Here is a 23,376-nt window from a genome sequence, read left to right as displayed (position 1 = left end):
AGCAGGCTTTTACTAGATACCTGCGTTCCGTCAGAATTTTTTCTTTCAGTTGATACAGGTTCACAGAATGCTGGGATTTCAAAATGGTAAATTCTTCCCTTGCATAATGTGATTCTTTTGTGCTGAGTATTTACAACATGTTTGTGTGTTTGTCTGTTGCTCAAATAGGAAAAAAACTACAGGAAAGAGAAGAAAAGCAAGGTTAAACCTGGTTCCTAGTAAAGTTAACAAGAACCAGGATTTCATACAAGTCAAAAACATTTTTCTCGACAAACAATTCTTTTCCAATGCAATTTTTAAAAATCCTAATATTGCAACCGAGATGTACTGTGTTCCATCAGAAGACTGGAGAATGAAGTGGACAAAAATAGTTCTAATGCTGGGCAAATGTGTAACAATAACAAGATATAGAAAGGTAATATGTTTACCTTGAAGAAAAAACCCACACCAGACTTCTGATCACCTTCACTAATTATATCCGTAGAGCTATCCTGGTTTTCAAGTTCTCCTTCATCTGGAGCTTTTAAGTCAGACAGGTCTACTTCAATGAGATTAGCCTTGCTTCTCAGTGGCTCATCCACTGGGACATTTTCTTTTCCTGAGCCATCAGAAGAATTCAACCCTGTTTCCTTGAAGCTGTCATTCACCTCTTTGCTCATTTCAGAAATAATATTTGCATCTTTGGAGGTGGAGAGAACAAGTGCCCGTTGATTGCTCTCATCATGAAGTCTATAGGTATCAAAGAAATACTTTTCTTGAGAACAACTTCCATGATCAGGACTATTTTCCAAGCCAATTTCTGTTGGTGTCTTTGACAAGCTATTGGATGGAAATGGTCTTAAATGCGGTAAGGTTTCTAGACTCTGTGTTGGGGTTTTAACACGTGCTGAATTTTGTTGTCTGTCTTTAGTGACTTTCAGATCAGCTGGTCTTCCTGATCGAGGACTCCTTCCCTGACCAAATCGAGGTGGTTTACGAAGACTGTTCATTCCAGTTGGAGATAGGGGCTCAACAAAATGAATTGATGGTTTTACCTTTTGGTCCTGAGAGTTACTTCTGGTTCCTGGTGATGGCACTGATGGAGATTTCATAAGTAGTTCCTGTTGCTGAGAAATCTTTAATATAGCCTGCTGAAGTGTACTAATTGTTTCATTTAGTTTTTCTATAGAAAGATCACATTCGTTTATATCCACTTCAGTAACATTGTCTTCTAGGAGGGCAACAGAAATAATTTTACTTTTTTCCAAATCATGTAGAGCAGCAGAGTCTTTTGGTTTGTGTTGCTCAGCAAAAGCTAGGCTTTCTTGCATTTTTACTTTTGTTACTTCTTGAGAGTCATTAAGCATTTCTTCTCTCTCTTCCTCTTTCACAAGAAACTCCTCAGATTTGGAACCCAAAGAAACTTCATCTAAGTCTTCACCATTGTGCCGAGAATATTCTTTTGCAAAATGTTCTGGTTTAAGTGGCTGTGGAACATCAGGAGATTTCCCTTTTTTAACAACATGCAAGAAAGCAGCCTTGCCCAATTTTAGTCGCTGCCTTGCTGATAAGGCTTCCATCTTCTTCTTCTGAGCTTCTATTGCTCTTCGTTTCTCTTCCAACTGCATGTGAAGCTGCACCAGTTCAGAAGCTAAAAGATTAACATTATCTTTATTTTGTCTGCTGGGGCTTTGTTCTCGCTTTTGTTTCCATGTGGTCAGTGGTGCTGGGCAGCTTTCTGATCCATCTGGTGTGGTCTTCTGTGAACTACTTGTGCTGGACTTTGTTTCATAGCTATTAAGTCTCTGAAGCTTTCGTTCTGCGAAATTGGTCATTCGGACACTGCCGCTAGCCACTGACACACTGCTGACTTGAGAAATTGTACTCAAACATGGGCTGGAACGTCCACTAGCATCATCCTTATCTTCATGTTCTTTTACCTTCATATCTTCTTGCAATTTTGCGGATTCTTCCTCACCAATGTATTTACTGACTATAGGATGGTCACCTATGACTACCAAATCCTGTTCAGCGTCTTCTATGTCTAAGAGATCTGAATCAGAGTCCTGTCTGACCATAGTCCATGTAGTATCTGGAACATGCAAATTGAGACTTTTCACATAATTTACATTGACTTTACTTGCTATGTCATCATCAGAGTTAGCAGCATGAAGAAAAAATCCTCCAGTGGATAGCTCCTGAGTGGAAGGATCTAGACTGCTACTAGCCAAAGGTCTGGAAGCTTCTAACCCTGCCTCCACCAGTGACACCGAATCTGCAGTACTGGCATCTGCAGCTGGAGTGAAATCAGAACTAGAAATTGGAGTAAAAGTCCTATTGAGGTCATGGTCACCATGACTGTTAGTTGTTTTCTTCCGGATCAAAGGCAAGTGTCCCTCATTTAATCTCTTTGTTATAAAACTCCTTTGCTTCCCCTCGCCACATTCATCCTCTTTATTGATTATCTGTTTTTCCTTTGCTGGCTTTAGAACTGCAGGCATTAAGGGCTCCAAGTAAAAACTGTCTGGTTTGCTTTCGGAAGTCTCGCTATTTGTTTTTGGAGACCACGCGGTTGCAACTATGCTGGGTACTCTGGCTGATGCATTCTGCAATTCAAGATCACCACGGTTTGGTCTTTCTTCAGATCTGATTATTGCAATAAGCTCTTCATCTTCATCCTCAATTTCAACATTGTTCAGCAAGCTCTTCCCGTTAGTTTTTGTTGATGGAGGATGGGGCTGATTTTTTGGTGTTACATTAACAATGTTTGAAGCAAGACTGTCTTTGCTGATTGATCTAGCCAGACTAATGCTATCACCAGACCCGGGGTCCACATCACTACTGGCAGAATGATGAAGAGCAAATGGTGTTGGCTGAGACAGAGGCCTAGAAAAGATAAGAACAGTCTACTGACACTCAAGCACAAAAAGTTACAACTGGTTGAACTAATTTTTGCTCCATTTGTAAAATGTATCCTGTATCAAAAGTGACCAGCAATACTAAGCAGCAATTTCAGATACTTAAGTTTTCAACAGTGCTTACTCAAAACCACATTTAAGGTATTTTCAATTGCAACCCTAAAATCAGTCATCTCTGAAAATGTACATTGAAAGAAAACAAAATTAAGTGACTCTCAGTCCAGTTTTAAGGAAGTGATGCCACATTACAGTGACAATGAAATTGTCACACTATCCTTTCACTAAACAGTATTGTGATACTTAAATGCATCTCTTACCTGGGTTTCCTCTCTGGCCATGCAAGAACCGAACCTCGTGGCTGCCCGTCAACACGGGTCAGAGAATTAGAACGATGCCGATGTCCTGAAATATTTTTTTAAATTGTTAATGGTTTAGAAATGGTCTTTAAACTAGCACTTTTACAATATTTAATAGCAAACATCATAAACTCTTTCACCAAGAGATGGCAGCAGAAAACAGATTTGCTGAAATATTAACCAAAGACAGACAGACAGTCAAAGCCTGAAAAAAACACCCCCACAATGAAAAGTGCCCACATACACAAATCTGACTTTTGGATTTCCAAACATGAAACTGTTCAATTTGCTTTCCCTGTCAAACCCCAACCTTAAAACAAATTAAAAAGAGTCCTCACTGCATGCTTTTAGAGCCTAAGCAGTTGGAATATTTGGTACCTCAGCTGATAAAAGAAATTATGAGCATCTCTGGGTAAGCATAAAGCCTAGGTTTTCAGTAATTAAAAAAATGTTTAGGCGCAGTATGTCAAGTACCAGAGTTTGTCATTCTGGATGACAATCTTACTTCCTAAGACTTTTGCTAGTCTTATGAACATTTGAAAAGTGGCTTTTTCCTTTCTTTCCACAGGATTGACATTATTATTTTTAATTTCATGCACTTGAGATTCTGAGAAATAAGCTCATTTGTGAAAGAAAAAAAAAAAAGTCCAGTTACTTTCTCAAAAGATCTTTAAAATTTTTCATTGCAAACAAAGATGATTTACTCAAACTAAACATGCTTACCACTTGGCTGATTGCTGTTTAATTCAATTTTAGATCACTCACATGTATGAACTTATATTTCTATTCATTACTGTATTGACATTGATGGTCATTGCCTGTTGAAATGCAAATTCAAGGTAGACTTACCAGGGCTGTCTTCTCCCTGTAAAGATTTTTGTTGCTTTTGTCTCAAAGGAAGCAGTGGATGGGAAGGGCTAAAGGCAGGGCTTCCTCCTTTGCCACTAATTCAAAAAAGCAAAAATTCATTACAACACCAATTTTTATTCTATAATGACAGAAATTATATAGCTGCAAAATTATAGTGGTAATAGTTACTCCCATCCTCTTTAAAACACAGTAATATTAATTTCAACAAAGCTACTTAAAGAGAAGAAAAGGTTTTCACATGTAACAGTACAAAAGTAAACCTATTACCTGAAATCAAACTGTTTAAGTTTCTGAATATAGCAGATTTAAGATGTACATAGTATATTAGAGACAAAGTAAAGGCTGAAATAACTTATTAGCTGCCATCAGACTTAGGTCAGCTGAAAAACGCTGTCATTAACCTTTTTGTCCATTAGATTCTAATTAAATGAGTTTTCATATTGTCGTTCATAGAATACGGTTAGGTAAAGATGGGCTGCTTGAACAGTTTTCATGTTGCACATTTTTTCCAAAATAGAAGTTAGACTAACTACTTCTTCTATTATGCAATGGTGACGTTTACTGGTGGGGCATATTGGCATTTGCCAAACAAAGATCAAACATAACAGCGCAAACTACTTCTTTGGACTTGAGAATTGAGAATATTTTAGAGACTGGCTGCACACAACTCAAATTCACTCAATTTGTAGCAAAATCAGAACATTTAGCAGCAGAAACTCCTAGGTTATCCAAATGGAAGCATAAATTAGTCTGAACAACATGAAAACAGACTTACAGATAGTCAGGCTCCTCAGGGTGCAGGTAGTACCTATTGCAAGCTTCAGGGCCTGTCTGAGCAGAGGGCTGCAAGTCTGCTGGGCTTGTACTAGCAGGGGTAGCCATGAAACTTCGCTTAGTTGCATTGGAAATAGGAACAGGTGGACGACTGCTCTTCTGCTGCAACACTGTTTTAACTGTGCATATATTTGTAACATGAACACAACTGATACTAGCCATTAAAATAACAAAACAGAACAGGAAGTTCCCATACTGCAGTAAATTAGAATGAAAACTTTTCAACACAACACTAAAATGAAACCTGAATTAATAGGCTGTATTTAAAATATGTATCTTAAGGTGACCTCATAGGAAAGGAAGTTAGAAGTAAATAATTAGTGGGTCTAGGGAAAAAACTACCTGTCCATCTCCTTCCAAACATTAGAAATTAAGTGGATCTAGGACTAACTTTCCTTCCATCTTTACTGCTTTGAAAGATCCCCAGCAAGCAGAAACTTTGGGTAGAAACAAAACTCCAAAGGAAATACCACTGTGCAACAGTTTCTTTGTAATATAAGTATTTTAAATAACATGCTAACATTTATTAAGAGTTAAAAAACTTACCATCTTTTATTTCCTGAATATCTCTTGGTTGTACAAAATCTGGTTTGACATTCTCAAACCACCAGAAGAGTTCCGCAATGAATACCATGACGTTAGGCTAAAGCGGGGAAAAAAAGAAAAAACACACCTCACAATAACAAACCACTTATGATTTACCCACGTATTATTTAAAAACACATCTTTCATTATGTTTCTTACCTTTAAAACCAAAGGAGCATATAACATGTCCTCCAATGTGAGGTAAAAGCATTTGTTTAGATATTCATTTGAGAATTCTCTCAAAAGTTGAATATTATAGAGGCTGTCTGCAATTGAAGTTACCTCCTTCAAACAAATATCTAAAAAGGTGGGAAAAAGTAAGTTATGACACTATCCCAAAGAATTAAGCTTCCATCCACAAATTAACAGAAACACTACATACGGGAACTTCACACACTGCTTATACACCGTCATTTAATATTTATTGGCTACCAGTGACATTTCTCTACCTGTTAAGTACCAGAGGGATAGGAAAAGGAGGAAGAAAAACACAAATAACAGTATCAATTCTGCATTCATTTTAGAATCCACTTAGGATTCTGTCTATCACAGCGACAGAAAAGTTAAGCAGGCGACAAAGAACACACATAATGACAATATACAAAAGCAATTAAAACCAGACATCTTGATTTGCAGATAATAAAAGGTTACTCCTAGGAGTCACAGTGCTGGTTCCTTCTGAAACCATTCAGGAGCTCTGCAAGGTACAACACATCTGAGAATTTAAAAACCAATACAAAAATGTTGATTTGTGGAAGTTAAATGCAACAAGGACATTGAATTATTAAGAAAAACATTTTCTGGGAAAGAGAACTCATGCTTGATATGCTGAAGAGTGACAATGGCTGAAGACTGGGAGACATTATTTTAAAAATCTAGATTTTTAAAATGTCAAGTTACGTACTCATAGGAAAGAACATGAGAATTATCAGCTAACAGTAGTGGACACGTATTCCTTTTTTATGGTCTATTAAAACCAAGCTCAGTTATTTGAGCAAAGCGAGCCATGTCATCCAGATCTATAAAAGAAAGGATTATTTTGTAGCTCATAATATACAGAGCACAGCCTTCTAAATACAGTAAGTAAAAAAAGAAAAAAACATCAGCGAGGTTACTTTTTTGAATACACTGATGCAGATTCCATATGTGACCTGACTCCAACTTGCCATAGTCCACTACCTATTAGATGTGTTGCATTTTCATTTGACAACGTATTTCTAGTTCAACTTCCAAAGATTGAAGAATTTTTTTAAAATTTATTTTCCAGAAACCTTTATTACATACCATCTAGCTTCATTTGCTCTGGACAATAATAGTGTATCACAGCTAGAAGAGCAGCACCATCGCTCCCATCCTTCATCAAATCTTCAAGCAAAGGAAAGTAAGGTAATTGCCTGCTTGAAAGATGGTCTCTTCGGTAACGCACCTAACAAAAGGAAACAAGTATTCATATGATGCTAACGAAAAGGAAAAAAAAAAAAGAAAAAAGAAATAGGAATTTTTGTTAAGCACTGAAAACTCTTTACCGTGGATCCTTTACAGCATTCTGCTCTAAGTCAAAAACAATTTACAAGGTTATACTTTTCTCTCAGCAGAAGCCAATTCTGAAGAATACGGTGCTTCCCTTTTCATCATTCTCCTCCTATCTGGAAGCAATCCGTGCTGCTGAATTCCTAGCTTCATTCACAGATTTTAACTTATTACAAGCAATTTCAGTCAAAATCCTTCCACACAGATGCACGAATGCAGCAGATCCAAAGAAAGAGACACAGGTAGCTACATGAAAACACTTAAAGCTTGGGGAAAACAAAACACAGCAAAAAATAATTCGGATGAGCTAGTGATTTCTCATACATTACTTACATCCACACACTTGCCATCATGTCCACAGACAGCAAAGTTCTCTCAGAGATTCAGAACATCTTATTTAGGTCTGGCAAACCAGTACACAACACTAATGTCATGCAAAAAAACCCCAAGCATGGCCTTTTCCAAAAACGGTCAGCAAGAGGAGCAAGCAGGCCTTTTAAACCAATGGCACAACGCTCTTTGATTTCACTATAGATAGATACGAAATTTTTCTGCAAACCATCCCCTAGCCCTCACGTAATTTGGAGCATAGCTGAAGAGTAGCTAAAGCCAGTCAACTAAAGAACAAATCTTGGCATTGCTTCTTGCAATTTTTGCAAGAAAAGTTTTAGTGGTGACATCTACAAAGCATCCACATGCTAGCTAGACTAAAAGGCTGCAACTAAGTTTGAGCGAGCGGGCAAGCGAAAGAGCAATAAACTGCAGAGCCTAGCAGAAATGCCTTTCAGTGTTGGAAAAAGATTCCTTTTACACTTCAGTGCATTAATATCACTTAGCATTTAACAAACTATCTTGACTGATGTGCTGGCCTAACATGCAGATATACAGAGAATGCATTTAATCATCAGAGGAAAGTTGGATTTTACCAATGTATCATGCACTTCCCAAGACAACCTGGGGAAGCTCTCTACACAAACATACACGTACTCATATGTGTCAATTTAGGATGGCACAGGCTGAGAAAAAAATCTGTTTAAAGGAACGAAGATCACTCATAGTCAGAGTAATAAGAACCAGTTTCATTTACTTATTCTGCACAAATATAAACATGTTATGTTGAGTTTCCCTGGCAAAGGCAAGTAACTCTAAAAGCTATCTCTGCATGCTAATGCTATTTTTCCTGTCCTTTTACAAGGTACAAATTATTTTTTTTTTCCCCCAGCCTGGAGCACTCCAAAAATATGTAATGGAATGTGAATCATACTGTACCACACGAGCATATTCCACTGGTTCCAGCATGCAGTGCGATATGGCATGCATCAGATCAGGCTTACACAAAAAGAAATAGTGAGATACACGATGGTGATTATTCAAACAAGAAACAAATCAAATGCATTAGCAACATCCATTGTGCACTGGAAATTGGTCATTAAGTCTGGTGAAATAAGTATGCACACTAAGGTGAACTGGTTAGCTTAAAAGGTTCATCATTTATCCCCATAGTTGAAGTAAGCATATTAGAGACAAACTTCAGAAATTTCTTTTTTTTAAACTGTAATTCCTCCTGTATTTAAAGTAGATAAAAATATTTCCTTTCCAATAGGTTTAAATGGAATTTAAGCCAACTACAGTCAATACTGAGAACTAAAATCTATAAGAATTCCTTGTTTATTTTAGCTTTGGTGAAAAAACCCACATATTTATCATGAAAGAGGTTTTTTATGGACTTAATTCCTTATTTTTTGCTCAACTATTATTCACTTAACTGTTCAGTCTTTTATACTGAAAATTCTGAATTCTTTCTTATATTCTAAGCTGAGTTTTGCGGTTTGTTCCCCCTCCCACCCATGCATACAATTAAAGACATTTGTACGCATTAAAGTGCAGAAATGGGTGCTACTGAAATAGAGATAACTATATTTAAAAAAAAACACACAAGAGAAAAAAGAAATACAGAAGGGACACAGTGTGACAACTACTATGGAGACTGCAAAATCTGTCAGTAAACCAGTATAAGCCAAGTGGTACTGGACTAGCAGTGAGATAACCTCCGTTTACTTCTTCCTTTACCACTAACTTGCTCAATGATATCCTGCAAGTCAATCCCATTCCTGTAGTTTCTTCTACTCTCACCCAGTTGTCTCTAAACGAAACATAAACCTACTCAACTTCCGCGAAAGGCTATCAAATGTATGCCTCAAATACAGATGCGATCTTTAAGCACACTAGAATGCAAGTGATACGCACTAGGCCAATACTTCATTACACACTGGTGCAGGTCATTAAGTGAGGCTGGAAGACAGGGCTCTGTCACAGATTTTATTAGCCTGCAGGTCCCCACTTGAATTTCCTTTATTTCGGATATTTAAAGTTTTTACTGTGGTCCATATATTTGGTTCAAAGAAATAAAAGATTATGAGGCAGAGGAGTGGGACTGAGCTCTCTGTGGAAAGGCAGAGAGATTGTGGGGGCAGGTGACTGCCTGATCACGCCTGCCTTTTCCAACCACACTGCTCTTTGGAACTTGCAACTGAGACAACAGATTTCATCTTCCCAGAGAGAAAATGAAAAACCCTAAATCCAGCAAGAGCAGGAGAAAGGCTATCAAGGCTAAGGAAAGCAAATGAACAAAGGAAAATCTCTGCAAGTGGAAATAAAACCAAGAAAGTCAGCCAAAAGCAAGCAGGTTTGTATACTAGAAGTACGACTTTATTGTTTTTTTATATATAGTGGAATTGATACTCCGTTTTCACTCTTCACCATAAAGAAAATAAGTATTTTGTTCCAATATGTAAAATGTTAATTCTATCTTTCCTCCCATTATGCCAGCTGCAGTCTCATTAATTTACCATACAATTCCAGCAACTGTCATAACAGGTCCAAACTGGTTTGTCAAATCTTCTAACCCCATCTCAATGAATAACGGCGTTCTGGTTTTGACAGATTTACAAACCTGTGCAAGAGCAGGTGCAAGAGGAGTGCAAGAGCATTATTTAATGAACTACTGCAAACATCTGGGTAACTATAGATTCAAAGATTAAGCAACCATTTAAACCGACCAGCTCTTATACCACCTTAGTGCTGTGATCAATTGCCTGCTTACAACAAAAATAGTAAATGCAACCATTTCAACTGTTGTTAATTTTCTACATTTTTGCTGCTACTCCATATCCCTCACTCCTGCACTGTGGAAACAATAGTGAAATGCTGTAAAGTGATTATGCTATATGCTGTACAGTATGCAGAAATCATGTTATGAAAACTAAGCCTGATGACCCAAAAGCTTACACAGGTGTGTTTTCAAAGACCATCTAAGAAGCATTGTAATGGAAACAAACATTCTGAAGAAATTTAAAAAGCCATGATTTTGTGGATGACAACTGGTGTAAAAGTAGTTCACTTACAGGTACTAATTTCCAATACCATTTGGAAGGAGACTGCTCAGGAAGCAAGGAAAGGAACGTAGGAATAGGAAAGGAACATCAGCAATGCAAGTTAAAAGCAGTAATACTTGAATGCACTTCAGCAATAAACACTTTCATATTTTAGAGGGGTTGTAGCCTAGAAATTTAGATTTAAAAATATTAAAATGAGACCCAAAAGTTAATAGAGTCAAATAGTTAAAGGGATCCTTCAGACCACACATCAACTTGTAAAGTAAACAGCTCTTTAGCCCCTAATCATTGAAGAATATTATTTTACATAAAAAGCACATAAAAAACCTTTGCCACTAACATGAAAGTCAAACAATTGTGCCTTGTTCATATGTCACACTTTTATCCCCTTTGTACAGCAATGCCAATTGAAGGAAAGAATATAGCAGTTTTTCTTAAGGCTTCAACAAGTCATAAATTGGGAGCTCAGACAGCTGATATACATTATGTTTCAGAAAGATCTGTTTTACATTCTCCAGAAATGAAAGTGTACTATATTTTGCAATGTTAGTGCATTGTCATATAATTTCAAGGGAAAAAGGTGGAAAAAACCACACACACACACATATAACATTTGAATGCCAAGAGTATGCTTACTAGATAGAACTTAAGTAAGTCTCTAAATATACATTAGACAACCCATGCATAATGAATATGTCTCAAGAGCTTTCAAAATATAATATATATTTTGTGCTTTGAAAGCTGAGTCATATTTACCCATGTAAAGTTAATACAAGTTATTTTAAGTTGAAACAAGTTATCTTAGTCCAACTGAAACGTAAAGGAAAGTCAGAAGATACCAGTGGGCTTGAAAGGTAAGGAAGGGCAGTGACAATAGACACAAAACAAACTGCACATACAAAATCTCAGGAGTTTTGAGGACTGGATGCCTCACACTTCTCAGGCAAAGAAAATACTGAGGTGTTTATATTTAAATCCATTAGTCATCAACTCACAAAATCACAGCTGAAGACAAATTTGTTTTACCTTCTGGTGCCCTGGACTTTCCATTAGTTGCTGTTTCAATTTAATCTCTTTCTCTGTTATCTCTCTCATTTTAAGGTTCACCTAAAAGGGCATAGCATAGAAAAGGTATTAAAAAACATCTGAATACATATTTCCACAAGTCAAGTTTTCTTCTTTCTCCCCTTAATGGTCAATCCATTCTACAAACATAAAAAGTTCACAGAATAATGTGTTACACAGTTTTCAAGACCAACTCTTTTATTAGCAGTAGCTATAATCACAACAAGGGAATCCTGGGTTTGCAAAGGAAACATTCTCTTTGGAATGTGACTCTGTTGTCACTTGAAAGGGTTTCAGTAACTTAATCTCTACCCTTTGAAAAGCTTCACTAATTCTGTTAAATGCATTCAAACTAGTCAGAATTAAGTCTCTACTGTTATTTAACATAAAACAAAGCTTCATCTAAAAAAAAACCCAAGAAATCCACAACCTCATAGCAGCTTGTCTGAAAATAAAGAACGCAGGTTCTACAGTTTTCCTAATTTGGTTCTTCATTATCATCTTTATTTTAAAATTTGCCTTGAAAAATTTACCAGCTTTATTACAGCATCCCTAGGAAAAACAAACTTCATTTCCCTGCTAGTCTGATTCTCTTTCCCAATGCATATGGAAACCTTGGGAAGCCAAGCAAGAAGATGAAATTAGAATACATTGCAGTAATAAGGGAATCAAATGCCATTAATAATAATCTGTATTAGGAGGATGTTATACCCAACTACCATTGGACTTAAGGTAACAAGTAACAACACAGAAATTAAAGCAGTTCTCTTCATCTGAAGTGGAAAAGATGATAGAAATGCACAGGTAAGAAAGATGGAAGGAAGACACTCATGAGAACCTTTTTAAAAATCTGGAAAGTGACAATAAGAAACAGGCATGCTTTTCTCAAAGTAAATTTTACCTTGTTAATCCAGAAAACCATTGCATCCTCCAAATCATAGGGCAGTTCTTTTGAGGCACTGAATGTAGAGAAACGCTTGACACTAGCAACCACTTTTTCAATGCTGATCATTTCTACAGTATAGGCCATCATAAGAGCATCAATCATTGCCATATGAGAACTCTAAAAGAAAACAATGAATATTGAAGAATAAAATTCTTTAAGAAAAAAAAAAATTATATGTTCTAACTGTATTTAAAATGAAAAATTCCTGAGGTTAGCGACCTAGAAATCAAGAGCTCTTCATTCCATTAACTATTTTAAATAGCGTTAAATAAAAAGAAGATCATTAGGTGGATTTAATTAAGCTAACCATTTTGATTGGTGCACAGCCCAGATCAGATTCAGACACAGGTGTATCATCACTCTCCATGACGTAAATCCCTTTTCGAGACAGAGCCTGGATCACTGACTGGTGTCCCTGCAGAGCAGCCACCTGATCCCCCTTCAGAATGAGGCTACAGACACGGCAGTACAGCTCGCTGGAGAGCAGCAGCTTGATGACGGGTGGTTTAATATGTTCTTGCTCATACTGATCTATGTAAAATGGGTCCTTCAGCTCCTCTGGGACATTATCTGAAACAGCAAAGAAAACTTTCAACAAGTGGGATTAGTTATAAACAAAAGTAAACATTTCTACATTAATTCAAAGATAGCATAGGAAAGAACAAAAAAGCACCAAGCACAAAAAATACTGAATGTAATTGTCTGCAATTTTGTATTGCAAATGGTTTTCAATAGGTCTTTGTGCTTAAATTTTAATTAAGTAAAGCATATATAATTGGCTCCCACCATATACATGCTTCAGTAAAAATCCTATACATTACCAGCCAGCTTTCTCAAGATACTAGAGTCCCTTTCAAGAAAGCACTTCAACATGGACAAAAGTCCACTGTCCTCTATGCATCTCCAGCTGTTTCCTTGAATAAGACCCATCTTAACCAGAACGATTGCACTAATCAGTAGAGTTGATAGTGTTATTATTAGTATTTTAATTTTATTTGGAATGATAAATTATTTACTTAGATCACAGGCTAAAATGCTCTGCGTATCAGATGAGCAAAGTATGTATCTTCAAAGCAAAATTTACAGCTACTTCAAGCAACATCCCAAAACATCTGTGCATAGCAATTAAATAACTGCAATGCTCAGTCTCTAAGAGGGGCTGGCCAAACATTCTCAAACTGAAAAACAAAACTAAACCGCCTACTTCTTGGTTCTAAACTGCCAAAGTTCATGGAAAGACCGAAATATCTGACTAAAACCTTGAACATTTTACAAACGGTTTGCAAAACAATTGAGTCTCCAGTGAGCTGATTGTCTGTTTTTGAAGACAAGAGTATTGAAGCAAACTATTGCAGCTTTTCAGCCTTTAAATAAAAATAAAGAAAAACCACTCCACTTGGATTTGGATTTAACATGAATTTTAAACCAAGTCCAAAATTAACTTCTTTTGGAATGGCACAATTTCCACGAGTTGTCTTATGTTTTTATCGAACTGAACACAGCTCCTGAGTGTAGCGATATACATGCAAGTTTAAATTAGCAACACAGAAGGCTTCATCCCCACACGCCACTTCTTCCCCGCCAGTTCCCAACCCTCATAAAGACTTACACTTTTGCTAGGAATCAGCACAGCTTCATAGCTGGCAGGAAAGAAAGGCGCTAACAACAGCTAATATTCTGATCACTCTAAAGACATCTAAGATATTTCAAATCCACGCGTTGCTCGCTGAAGTACTGCCAGTGCTAAAGGTTGTAAGCTACAACACAGGGCAAATGTCAAACTGATACACAGTTGAAAGTGGAAGGAAATACTGTTGTAAGCAATAATTTTGTTCGTATTGAAAAAGATGTAAAACAAGTTAAAAATAGATATATCGTCAAATAAATACTTCTTACTCATATTCAAAAATCAGACTAGAAGCTATTGATCTTTATAATAGCCTAGTAATAATACAGACAGTCTTCAACTCCAGGAAAATACTTTCTAGCCCCAAGTGTGTTGTCTTAATAGAAGCCTGACATTTCATAATTTTCAAACATAAAATTCTATCTTACGCTATCCAGTCACTCTGAAAATCTTCCCCTGAAGTCATTTCAACAGTTCATTTTAAATATGTACATCTACAGTTAAAAGAATTATTAATTTGGTAGCATATTTACTTTTCATTCAGCCCATTTCCAGAATAATTAAATTTCCCCATTCAAAAAAACTCCTACCCATAGCATATCTTTGAACTGCAAAATAAGCCGCACGGTATTTGTATACTGCAGAGCACTTAATGTTCATAAAGAGGAGAAACTGAGACAGAATGTTACCAATTACATGAGCCAGACGTAATCTCATTGAAATAAAAATATGTAGTAGACCAGTGTTGTCGTAACAGCTCTAACAGCTACTCAGTCATAGACTACTGCCCCTATTTTTCAAAATGGAAAGCTTTTTGAAGTTTTTAAAAATTAAGATCACTCTTTTTCCTTTATGTGACATTGAATGCTGTGACATAAGGACTATATACTGAAGATGGTTGGAAGAGACACAACAAAACCCCGCTGGAACTACGTAAGTAGCATTTGTTAACATGGGTGTCCATTTTTAGTGACATAGATAATAAATTCAAATATTTTTAATCTTCTTAACATTAGTCAACCTGACCTAAAATCAAAGGCTGTTGAAAGCTAATTCCATTTAATGGTCACTGCCATTTCCAGAAAGACAACTAGAGCTTCCATTTCTAAAGACTGGGGAAAGATCCAAAAATCAAAAGCTAAAGCAGCTCATATAATTCAACATTTTAGCTTCGTTACAAGCAGCTACGCCTTTAACAATCGAAGATACATTGTTTTTTACTAAAATTATTTGTGAAAGGAAATAATAGAATACTAGCTCATAAAATATCCATGAAGTAGTACATTTCCAGCAAGAGCGTTAGCAGTACTCCAAGTTTTAAAGGCTTTTTAAAAACAAACAAAAAAGCTAATTCAAAATATCTGAAAGCTGAAGTACTTAAGACGAGGGTTTTAGTACAAACATCTGCCCTCCACCAGCTCCGCAGACCCCCGCAGAGCAGGGTAACCGAGGTGACTGTCTGAAACTGCGCTGTGAGCAATGGCTGGACAAAGAACCCTGAACTTGGGCGGCACATCAGCTGCCCGTGCAGACCACCGCACTGGCAGCTCACTGCGGGTTTTCTTCGGGTCCCTTTCCCACAAGGTAGGCTGCAATTACATTATAGACTGTAACTACAGAAAGCAAAAAGCATTCTCTTCAACACCAACATACCCACAAGGGATACAATCTATTGGATTGGGGTCTTTGCACAACGTATTGAAACAGAAGCGACTCTCGGAACACGATGCTCAGCTTCCTGTGTGACGGGGCAGTAAGTCCTCCCCCATTAATTTTCATTTAAACTAGCAACATTTTAGTGATTTTTAAAAGCCCTTTCTAGCAATAAATGGATCTAGTTCTTACTGATGAGGTTCCTCATCACAGAAATCAATATATTAAAAAAAAAATACACCTTGTATCTTGGCTACTGTTCTTTAGTCTGATGATCCAGTCAAGAGATCTGAAATATTTTTCTCCTGTATTGAAGAAACCTCTAACTTCATGTTTCTGATCTCCATATAATTGCTTAAGGACTGAATGGATTTGGATTGACCAAGATTAAAGACACCAGGGAGAGGGGGAATAACTTCTAGTACCAGGATTAATAACATGAATACTATCATAAGAAGTTATTCATAAACATTAATCCTCCCATAATTGCAACTTATTTCACTGTAAACACTTGTCCAGTTTTATTTTCTACATTAGCTGGCAGAAGTGTTGTATACACTAAATCTGCCTATCTGCAACAGCAAAGAACAATTTTGTAACTAATTTGATGTCCTGACTAAAGACCCACAGAAATTTTAAGATATAAAATCCACATCAAAGCTCAAGAGTGATAATATTAACTTCACTATTTAATTCAAATTTAATTCATGCTGGACATAATCGTACTATCCACATGGCAGGCACAAATAAGTAAGAAATAAATGGCAGGAAAAACTGTAATGCAGAAATTATGCTATAGAAGAACGTAACTCTGAGTTGAGAAACTTCCAAATACCATAGTTGTTCCATGATGTACACAGTGCAATTATCTCAAACAGGGTAACACAACCTTCCTAGACAGGCAGAGACAAAAAAAAAGTGCTCTAATTGCGAGATATCTTCAAAACTTGAAAACCGCACCTGAAAGTGCGACATAAGAGACCTATCTTATCTTTCACATCTCAGCTAATTATTCTTATCTGTACTATAATGCCACACAAACCACTTGCAGCACCCAGGTCTGCTCATTCTCCAAAACTGCCTTAAAAATGTCGAAATTGTCACATTGCCAAAAATCTCAGAAATACATTGCCGTTTTAGAACAATTACACACCATCAGAGTTAACCTAATACTAATTTAAACAACATACTATGGATACACAAGTAGCCACCAGTATTATGGATAGCTTTTATCCCCAGTTTTTATGGTTGAAATGTGTCATGCGCTTTTTTGCTTGCCTCACTACAGAACATGTCAATGCTCTTTTTGAAGAAAATGTCCCAGTCTTTCCAAGTCCCAGTTTCTATAGCATCTTTTTCAACACCTTACTTTCATGACCTATAACTGAACTTAGCTGTTAGAAAAATTCTGTTCATTAAAACATGTGTGTGTATATATATATATATTTAGGCTTTGGAATTTGGAAAAATCAACATGAAAAATTAATTTCTGAACAATTAACATCTAAGCTATAGCTACAAAAATTTCTGCTCGAGCAGTTTAACAAACCGTACCAAAGCAAACCAAAATCAATTAAACTTTGTCCTTTCTTTTCTTATAAAAAGGTATCTAATATCATCTTAATTCCAAAAGGGAATCACTTTTACGTTACTATTGCATATTATCGAAGAGCTTGCAAACACCTTCTGTTTTCCCTAATGTGATTTCTGAGTTGTTACACCAGCAAAATGTTAGCATCAACTTCAACGCAAGCTTTACAGTTGCCAGTTTTAGACAAACTAAGGTTCAAAAGACATAAAGCTTAAGAACTACCAGTGTTTTTATAGTAACTTAAAAACAATGGCACATAACCTGATAATCAGATCTGAGAAGGCAACCATCATTAATTCAGTTTGTCCTAAGTTTTTTTTTATCAAGAATTGTTGAAGAATTTATGGCGCTACACTCAATATCAGCGTTGACTGCATCTCTTTCACACATGGAATGTATGTGAATTTTATACCATGTTACTTAGTTGCATGCAGTCATCTTATTATAGAGCAAAAATGGTTATTTTTGCTGTTTCCCACACTTTTAAAAACAAAGTAATAACATATTTTTTCCAAGTTTCAGCAGCATAAGCTTTTAGGTGTTCTTGCCCCACTAAGCCTACTGGAGGGATAAGTCTACCCCCTATTTTTATAAAAGAGATGAAGGACTCAAAAATAAATCATCATAATTTCTAGTGAAGCAATTCTTTTGGTCTGTTCCATCATATCCATGAGCTCTAATCTCTCAAAAAGCTGTCAGTTCCAAGTATAAATCATCACATATGACATAGTCCACGGGATTACAAAAATAACTTCACCTGTAACCACCATCAGAGAGACAATTACTGCCAGACTCTTCTCTCCTAGCTTTAGGGTAGGGACCATTTCTCTACCATCTCACTTACAAAAACCTGTTCAAAGATGATTACCTGATTATGATTTGATAAAGAAAAATACAGCAGTCTGAACAAATTTGACTTACACCTTGAACTGGAGAAGTGGATACACCCCAGACCTTATTTTACCTCCAGAAGCATGAAGAACTGGTTTCACATGGAAGGAGAGCCAAAGCATCATGGTAAACAGAAGTTTATTCAAATACTGAGTAGGATTTCATTAGTATCAGTATCTGTTCACAGAATTATTTAGTACTGTGTAGATGTCTTCTAAGCTGCGGACCATGAGCAGAAGCTACACTTTCTCAGCAACTAAGACCACATGCATTATAATAAAAACACTCTGGGTTGGTTCTCATTACAGAACTGTATTATAAACTCTGCAAGTGATCTATAATGTTACACATGAAAATTTACATACAACAGACAGAAAAAAACCCCAAGCTAAAGACTTTGTATACTACTGGTGAGAGTGACCACACTCTCATTACCCTATCTTTTGAACAAGCATAAAACCACAAACCTAGATGAAGCAGAAGAGACAAAATAATAATTATGGAATTCTTCAGCCCTGTAAACTTCACACAAGTAACATTCAGTGTTTATGAAACAGGCATTATTAAGGAAACAAACGTTTAACTATTGAATATTTGCGAAACACAACAGCTTGCTTAAAAATATTTTTACTGTGGACCTGAGAAGAAAGTTGACGAGGAATAGAAGCAGGGAATCCAGGCATTTAGGCAATTTAGCCCAGGAAACATGCTCACACTGCTGCTACCAACCAGTAACTGTGGGTAGCTATTAAGATCCTGTAAAACCTTATTTGACAGGTAAGTATTAAGTACTTCAAAGACCAAAAAAAGCCTCAACTTCCATTTCCCCTACAATGTATTACCTTGGCTTTCCTGCCTGTGTCTTGCCAAAGGTCTTCAGGTTAATGTTAGCACTAAGTCTGGAAACTATGTAAAGCTCCTAGCCCTAATAAATACGTTAACACCCCCCCCAAGTTAATTTTGAAAAATTCAAATTTTATGAACTGTTTTAAAGAAGCAACAACATTTGCTATGGAAAGGGTTGCAAACAACCCACTTGGTCACAGAAAGCTGCAACACTAAAAAAACTTCCATAGACTCCTTCCAGATCTAAATTTTAACATTATAACCATGACAATGGAAAACATAATTTCTATGTATAAATTAATTCTGTACTAACTAAATCTGCTGAGAAATCACAATTTTTCAATGTCATTGTCTATTTTCCCAAGTTGTACCAAATGAAAACGTACTAGTTGTGTTCATTCTGACTGCTGCTGCTCAGAGCCCGAGGGGACAGTGGCACTGAAGGACCAGGTCCGTTTCCCTCTGCTCCGCTTTGTGTGGCATGTGGCCCTGTTACTGCTTGGCAATCTGGTTCATTCCACCAACTGAAAAAGTGATCTCTCCCACGGACAGCTTGCCAAGCCTCTCTAAACCTCCCACACTCACCTCCTGTGAACTGAAGTTCCACAAACTCAGTGGCACCCTTGCTCCTCAGCCACTTAAAAGTTATGAATTGTATTTTCACACTGCCAGTAGAATTCCTTAAAGTACATATTTGGCTCTAGTCAAAGTTTGCTGATGAAAAAGACAATTCCATTTCCTCAAACATCTCAGCTAAACAAACTTTATAATCTCTCAAATGTATAGGTTTCCAGATGTTTGTGCACAGACTTTTGGAGTGATCCATGACAGTACTCACAGATTTATTTAGGGAGAGGGAGGGGAGTGACATCAAATGGGGAAACACCTTCCTTCACAACATCCTTCCCCTCCATCTTCTGGAATTCGGGCAAATAGTTGTAAGGGAGGGAGTCCATCTGTGACAACCAGGCAGCTACCACAGACAGGAGGAGCTATGGCCTTCCAGAAACAAACCATTCAGTCCAATTCCTATGCAAGAAGAGGGGTTGTACTCTCTAGCAGTAAGTGTGTTGGAGAGAAGGTAGCTGTGCGCAGCTGTTTGGCTACCAAAATTCTCTCTTTTCATGGCCATGAAGGAAAAAAGGAGGAATGCATCATCAAACGAAACAAAGCACAAACGAGGCCTTCAACTCCACATTATGTGTCATGCATGCTCTCAGTAATTTGTCCTTGGGAAAAAAAAAAAAAAAAAAAGATGAAAAATTTTTCTACTTAGCTGCCAGCTTAGATATGGAGAATTCAAATATCCTGTAACAGTAAATATAAAATACAGTTTCAGGTAAAACCTGCAGTTGTAAATGACTTTTAGTAACAGTCTACACTAGAATCAAACTCCTGTTCTTGACCATTCCCACACTTCAGCACAAGCTTACCCTTACTCAGATGAAAATGAAATCTAGAATATGCATCAGCATTTGAAAAATTAAGGCACAAAATTACATCAATTCATATATGTCAATTCCAAATCCAACATTTCAGAAAAACACTCTTTACTTAGCCACTTGAAGGCAGCTATGGAAACCCTATCAGATAAGAATTACTTCAGAATATAAGACAGTGTTTTAATATTATAAAGAGAAGCATTTTTTTTTCCACCAAATTGACCAGAGGGAAGTCTAAAATAACATAAAGGCCCCCCAAAACTTTTATCTGACTAGTGAGATTTTATGTAAGAAATTTGCAATTGCTTGGTAGCTGCCCAAGACCCACTTAACAACATCCACTATCTTAACACAAAAAGAAAACCCTGAGAGACGACCAGTCATGTACTAAGTTCAAATATTATTCAAAACGATAATCACATAGGAAACCTTTTTAAACCCATCTCTCTCTGAATTAAAGAGGCTTATACATTTCTAAGCATTTTACAATGCTATTGCAGAAGTAATGGTTACTGTGTGACAACGCTTTGCAGGAGCCATTTCAAAAATCAAACTAAATTTCCATGTACCATGGTCCTGCAAAGATAATACACACACAAAAAACCTTACTCACTGGAGTTAACCAACAACGCAACACCAAAAACCCCAGAAAAACTATTTTTTTTCTACTGTTAATGGCATTTATCTTCCATTAAAATATAATCTGAACAAGCCTAAATACAAGAGTTAAAACTGGAAAATGCTGCTACAGCCTTCTCTATGCTAGAGATCACATCGCTGTCATGAAAGGTGTGTTTCTTTTCCAAAATTCTTAGTCAAAAGAAAGCCACATACTTATTCAATGCAAGTCCATGCTGTCAAGTGCATGAACAGACTTGCTGTTAACCCATTAACTGGTCCAAGCCATACAGATACAACCCTGAGTTCTGGAGCCCCAGAAGACACTACCAAGAAACACAAGGCCATAAAGCTTCTCTGCAGCATAGGAGCCATGCCAGTCAATTCTAATTTAAGATTAGCTTTATTTTGAAACAAAGTCATAATATAAATAGTGCATCTCCATGTCTAGAATATCCATTTTACCTCTGATCACTAAAAAGTCTTCAGGAAACATGACAAATAATTCCAGCAACTGAAAAATATTTACACAAGGAAATGTTCTTTTAAGTTATTGATGTTTTACTAACACCCTCCCAAAATTCCCAAATTTTTTAAATGTCATCTGATACATGAGGAGGCTTTGTCTCTTGTAGTGAAATACCTGCACTAATATTAAACATTATAAAAAGATGATTTCCTATCTTCCCCACGATCATTAAGATGATGAGAATACTGACAGAGCTGGAAATATTACAGAAGGAAAATCATTTAGAAAAATATTCCAACAAGGATTAATAGTTAACTGCAGGAATGGACTGCTTTTCTTCAACCTTGTCACAAAGTAAGCTAGTGCTAATCCATTAAGCATATTATGAGTTTGGCGAATTAGACTTAGATTAACACGGCTACCTCATTTTCCAAAACAAGAATCTGTACAAGTTTTTATTATCTGTTTTGTTCTGGATAAACAAAAAACACAAGTATTCCATCGTATTTCTTCATAATGAAGCTACTTAAACTCAAGCTGTACCTAGTGACAATAATTCAGACTAGACAGATAGATCTAGTTCAAAACAACAAAGCAAATTTCAATAGATGCCAGGAAAATACCGTACAAATGATACTCCAAGAATCTTTGTTCTTCCATGTGTGACTGTAAAGGTTTATGACAACATAAGGTAAAGAAGAACCTGTCACCTACAACTTGCTGTTTAATGTCACAGAACACAAACTGTATCTGTTCGTTCAACATTTCATTTACATAAAAGAATGTTGCTCATCATAAATCGATTGTTTTTTAGTTCATTTTGAAACCAAACCCACAATCTGACAAAAAAAGAAAAGCCCTAACTGAGCATACAAAGGGTATCAAGGTCCTAGCATCCATTGGCCAAGATGACTAGACAAGGAAACACACGAAAGCCTTCACAGCCTGGAGGGACTCAGGGCCTGCAAGCAGTGACATACAGTTCTGTGGAGGAAAGTCTACTTAGCTAAAATGAGGATTTAAACATTTTGAGGTGTGCATTCTTCGTAAGCATAGTCAGTGAGCGTTCACTATGAGGTCTGCCGATTCAGAGCATCTCACATAATTCCATTATTCCTGTCGAAGGTACCAGGAAACATAAATTACATGAGAACCGACTGTCATGTTACTGATATTTAAAACAAAGGTGATTTAAGCCCAATTTAATTCCTTCTGGAATGGCAGGGGAGACGCAAAAAAAAGAACAAAATCAAGAATGATTTCCTGATAAAAGTGATCTTACCTATTCCGTAGGCTTTAGCACAGATCCATTGTAGATTAGCAGCTATTTTTGCTCTGGCTGAATCATAGAGCTCCAAAGGGACAATCTCAACTGCACTATCTGTCAGGGCATCCATTTTTCTTCTGGTACTATCTCCACCCGCACAGACATCAACATCCACCATCTAAAACAAAAACAAAAGGCAGTGGACTTTTACACAAGCAGTCGCTCCCACTGCATTTTTAAAACCTCACAGGAGTTGGCTGAAGGGATCGCCAGCGCGCATTATGCCAGGCACAATACGGTGGGGCTGGACGCCACAGGCCCGGCATCCTTCGGGATTTTCATCGGAAGGGCTTATTTAGCAATTTAAAACGCACTCGGAAATCAAAAGACATCCGAGCCCCGAGCGAGCATCGCCGTTACCGAAGGGCGCGGATCAGAAAGCCCTCCGCCAAGGCTACGAGCTGGCGGCAGCCAAAGAAGAAAGGAGCAGCACC

General features: G+C 37.0%; 1 protein-coding gene across 1 annotated transcript in view; it reads right to left on the bottom strand.

Moving 5' to 3' along the window:
• Positions 1–23,060, bottom strand: part of CAMSAP1 (calmodulin regulated spectrin-associated protein 1) — a 26,411-nt gene extending 3,351 nt beyond the window's left edge. The window contains exons 1-11 of the mRNA XM_010289892.1: positions 22,898–23,060; positions 12,786–13,048; positions 12,434–12,595; positions 11,494–11,574; positions 6,827–6,968; positions 5,702–5,841; positions 5,504–5,600; positions 4,899–5,076; positions 4,103–4,197; positions 3,215–3,299; positions 429–2,865 (exon numbers count right to left, since the gene is read on the bottom strand). Coding sequence (XP_010288194.1) covers positions 429–2,865; positions 3,215–3,299; positions 4,103–4,197; positions 4,899–5,076; positions 5,504–5,600; positions 5,702–5,841; positions 6,827–6,968; positions 11,494–11,574; positions 12,434–12,595; positions 12,786–13,048; positions 22,898–23,060 — 3,843 coding nt within the window. The remainder of the gene's footprint in view (positions 1–428; positions 2,866–3,214; positions 3,300–4,102; positions 4,198–4,898; positions 5,077–5,503; positions 5,601–5,701; positions 5,842–6,826; positions 6,969–11,493; positions 11,575–12,433; positions 12,596–12,785; positions 13,049–22,897) is intronic.
• Positions 23,061–23,376: the final 316 nt, after the last annotated feature.

Source organism: Phaethon lepturus, unplaced genomic scaffold (genome assembly GCF_000687285.1).
Source record: "Phaethon lepturus isolate BGI_N335 unplaced genomic scaffold, ASM68728v1 scaffold6406, whole genome shotgun sequence".
Lineage (NCBI taxonomy): Eukaryota > Metazoa > Chordata > Aves > Phaethontiformes > Phaethontidae > Phaethon > Phaethon lepturus.
The sequence above is the reverse complement of the archived record's forward strand: the minus strand, read 5'-3'. Positions and strand labels throughout refer to the sequence as shown.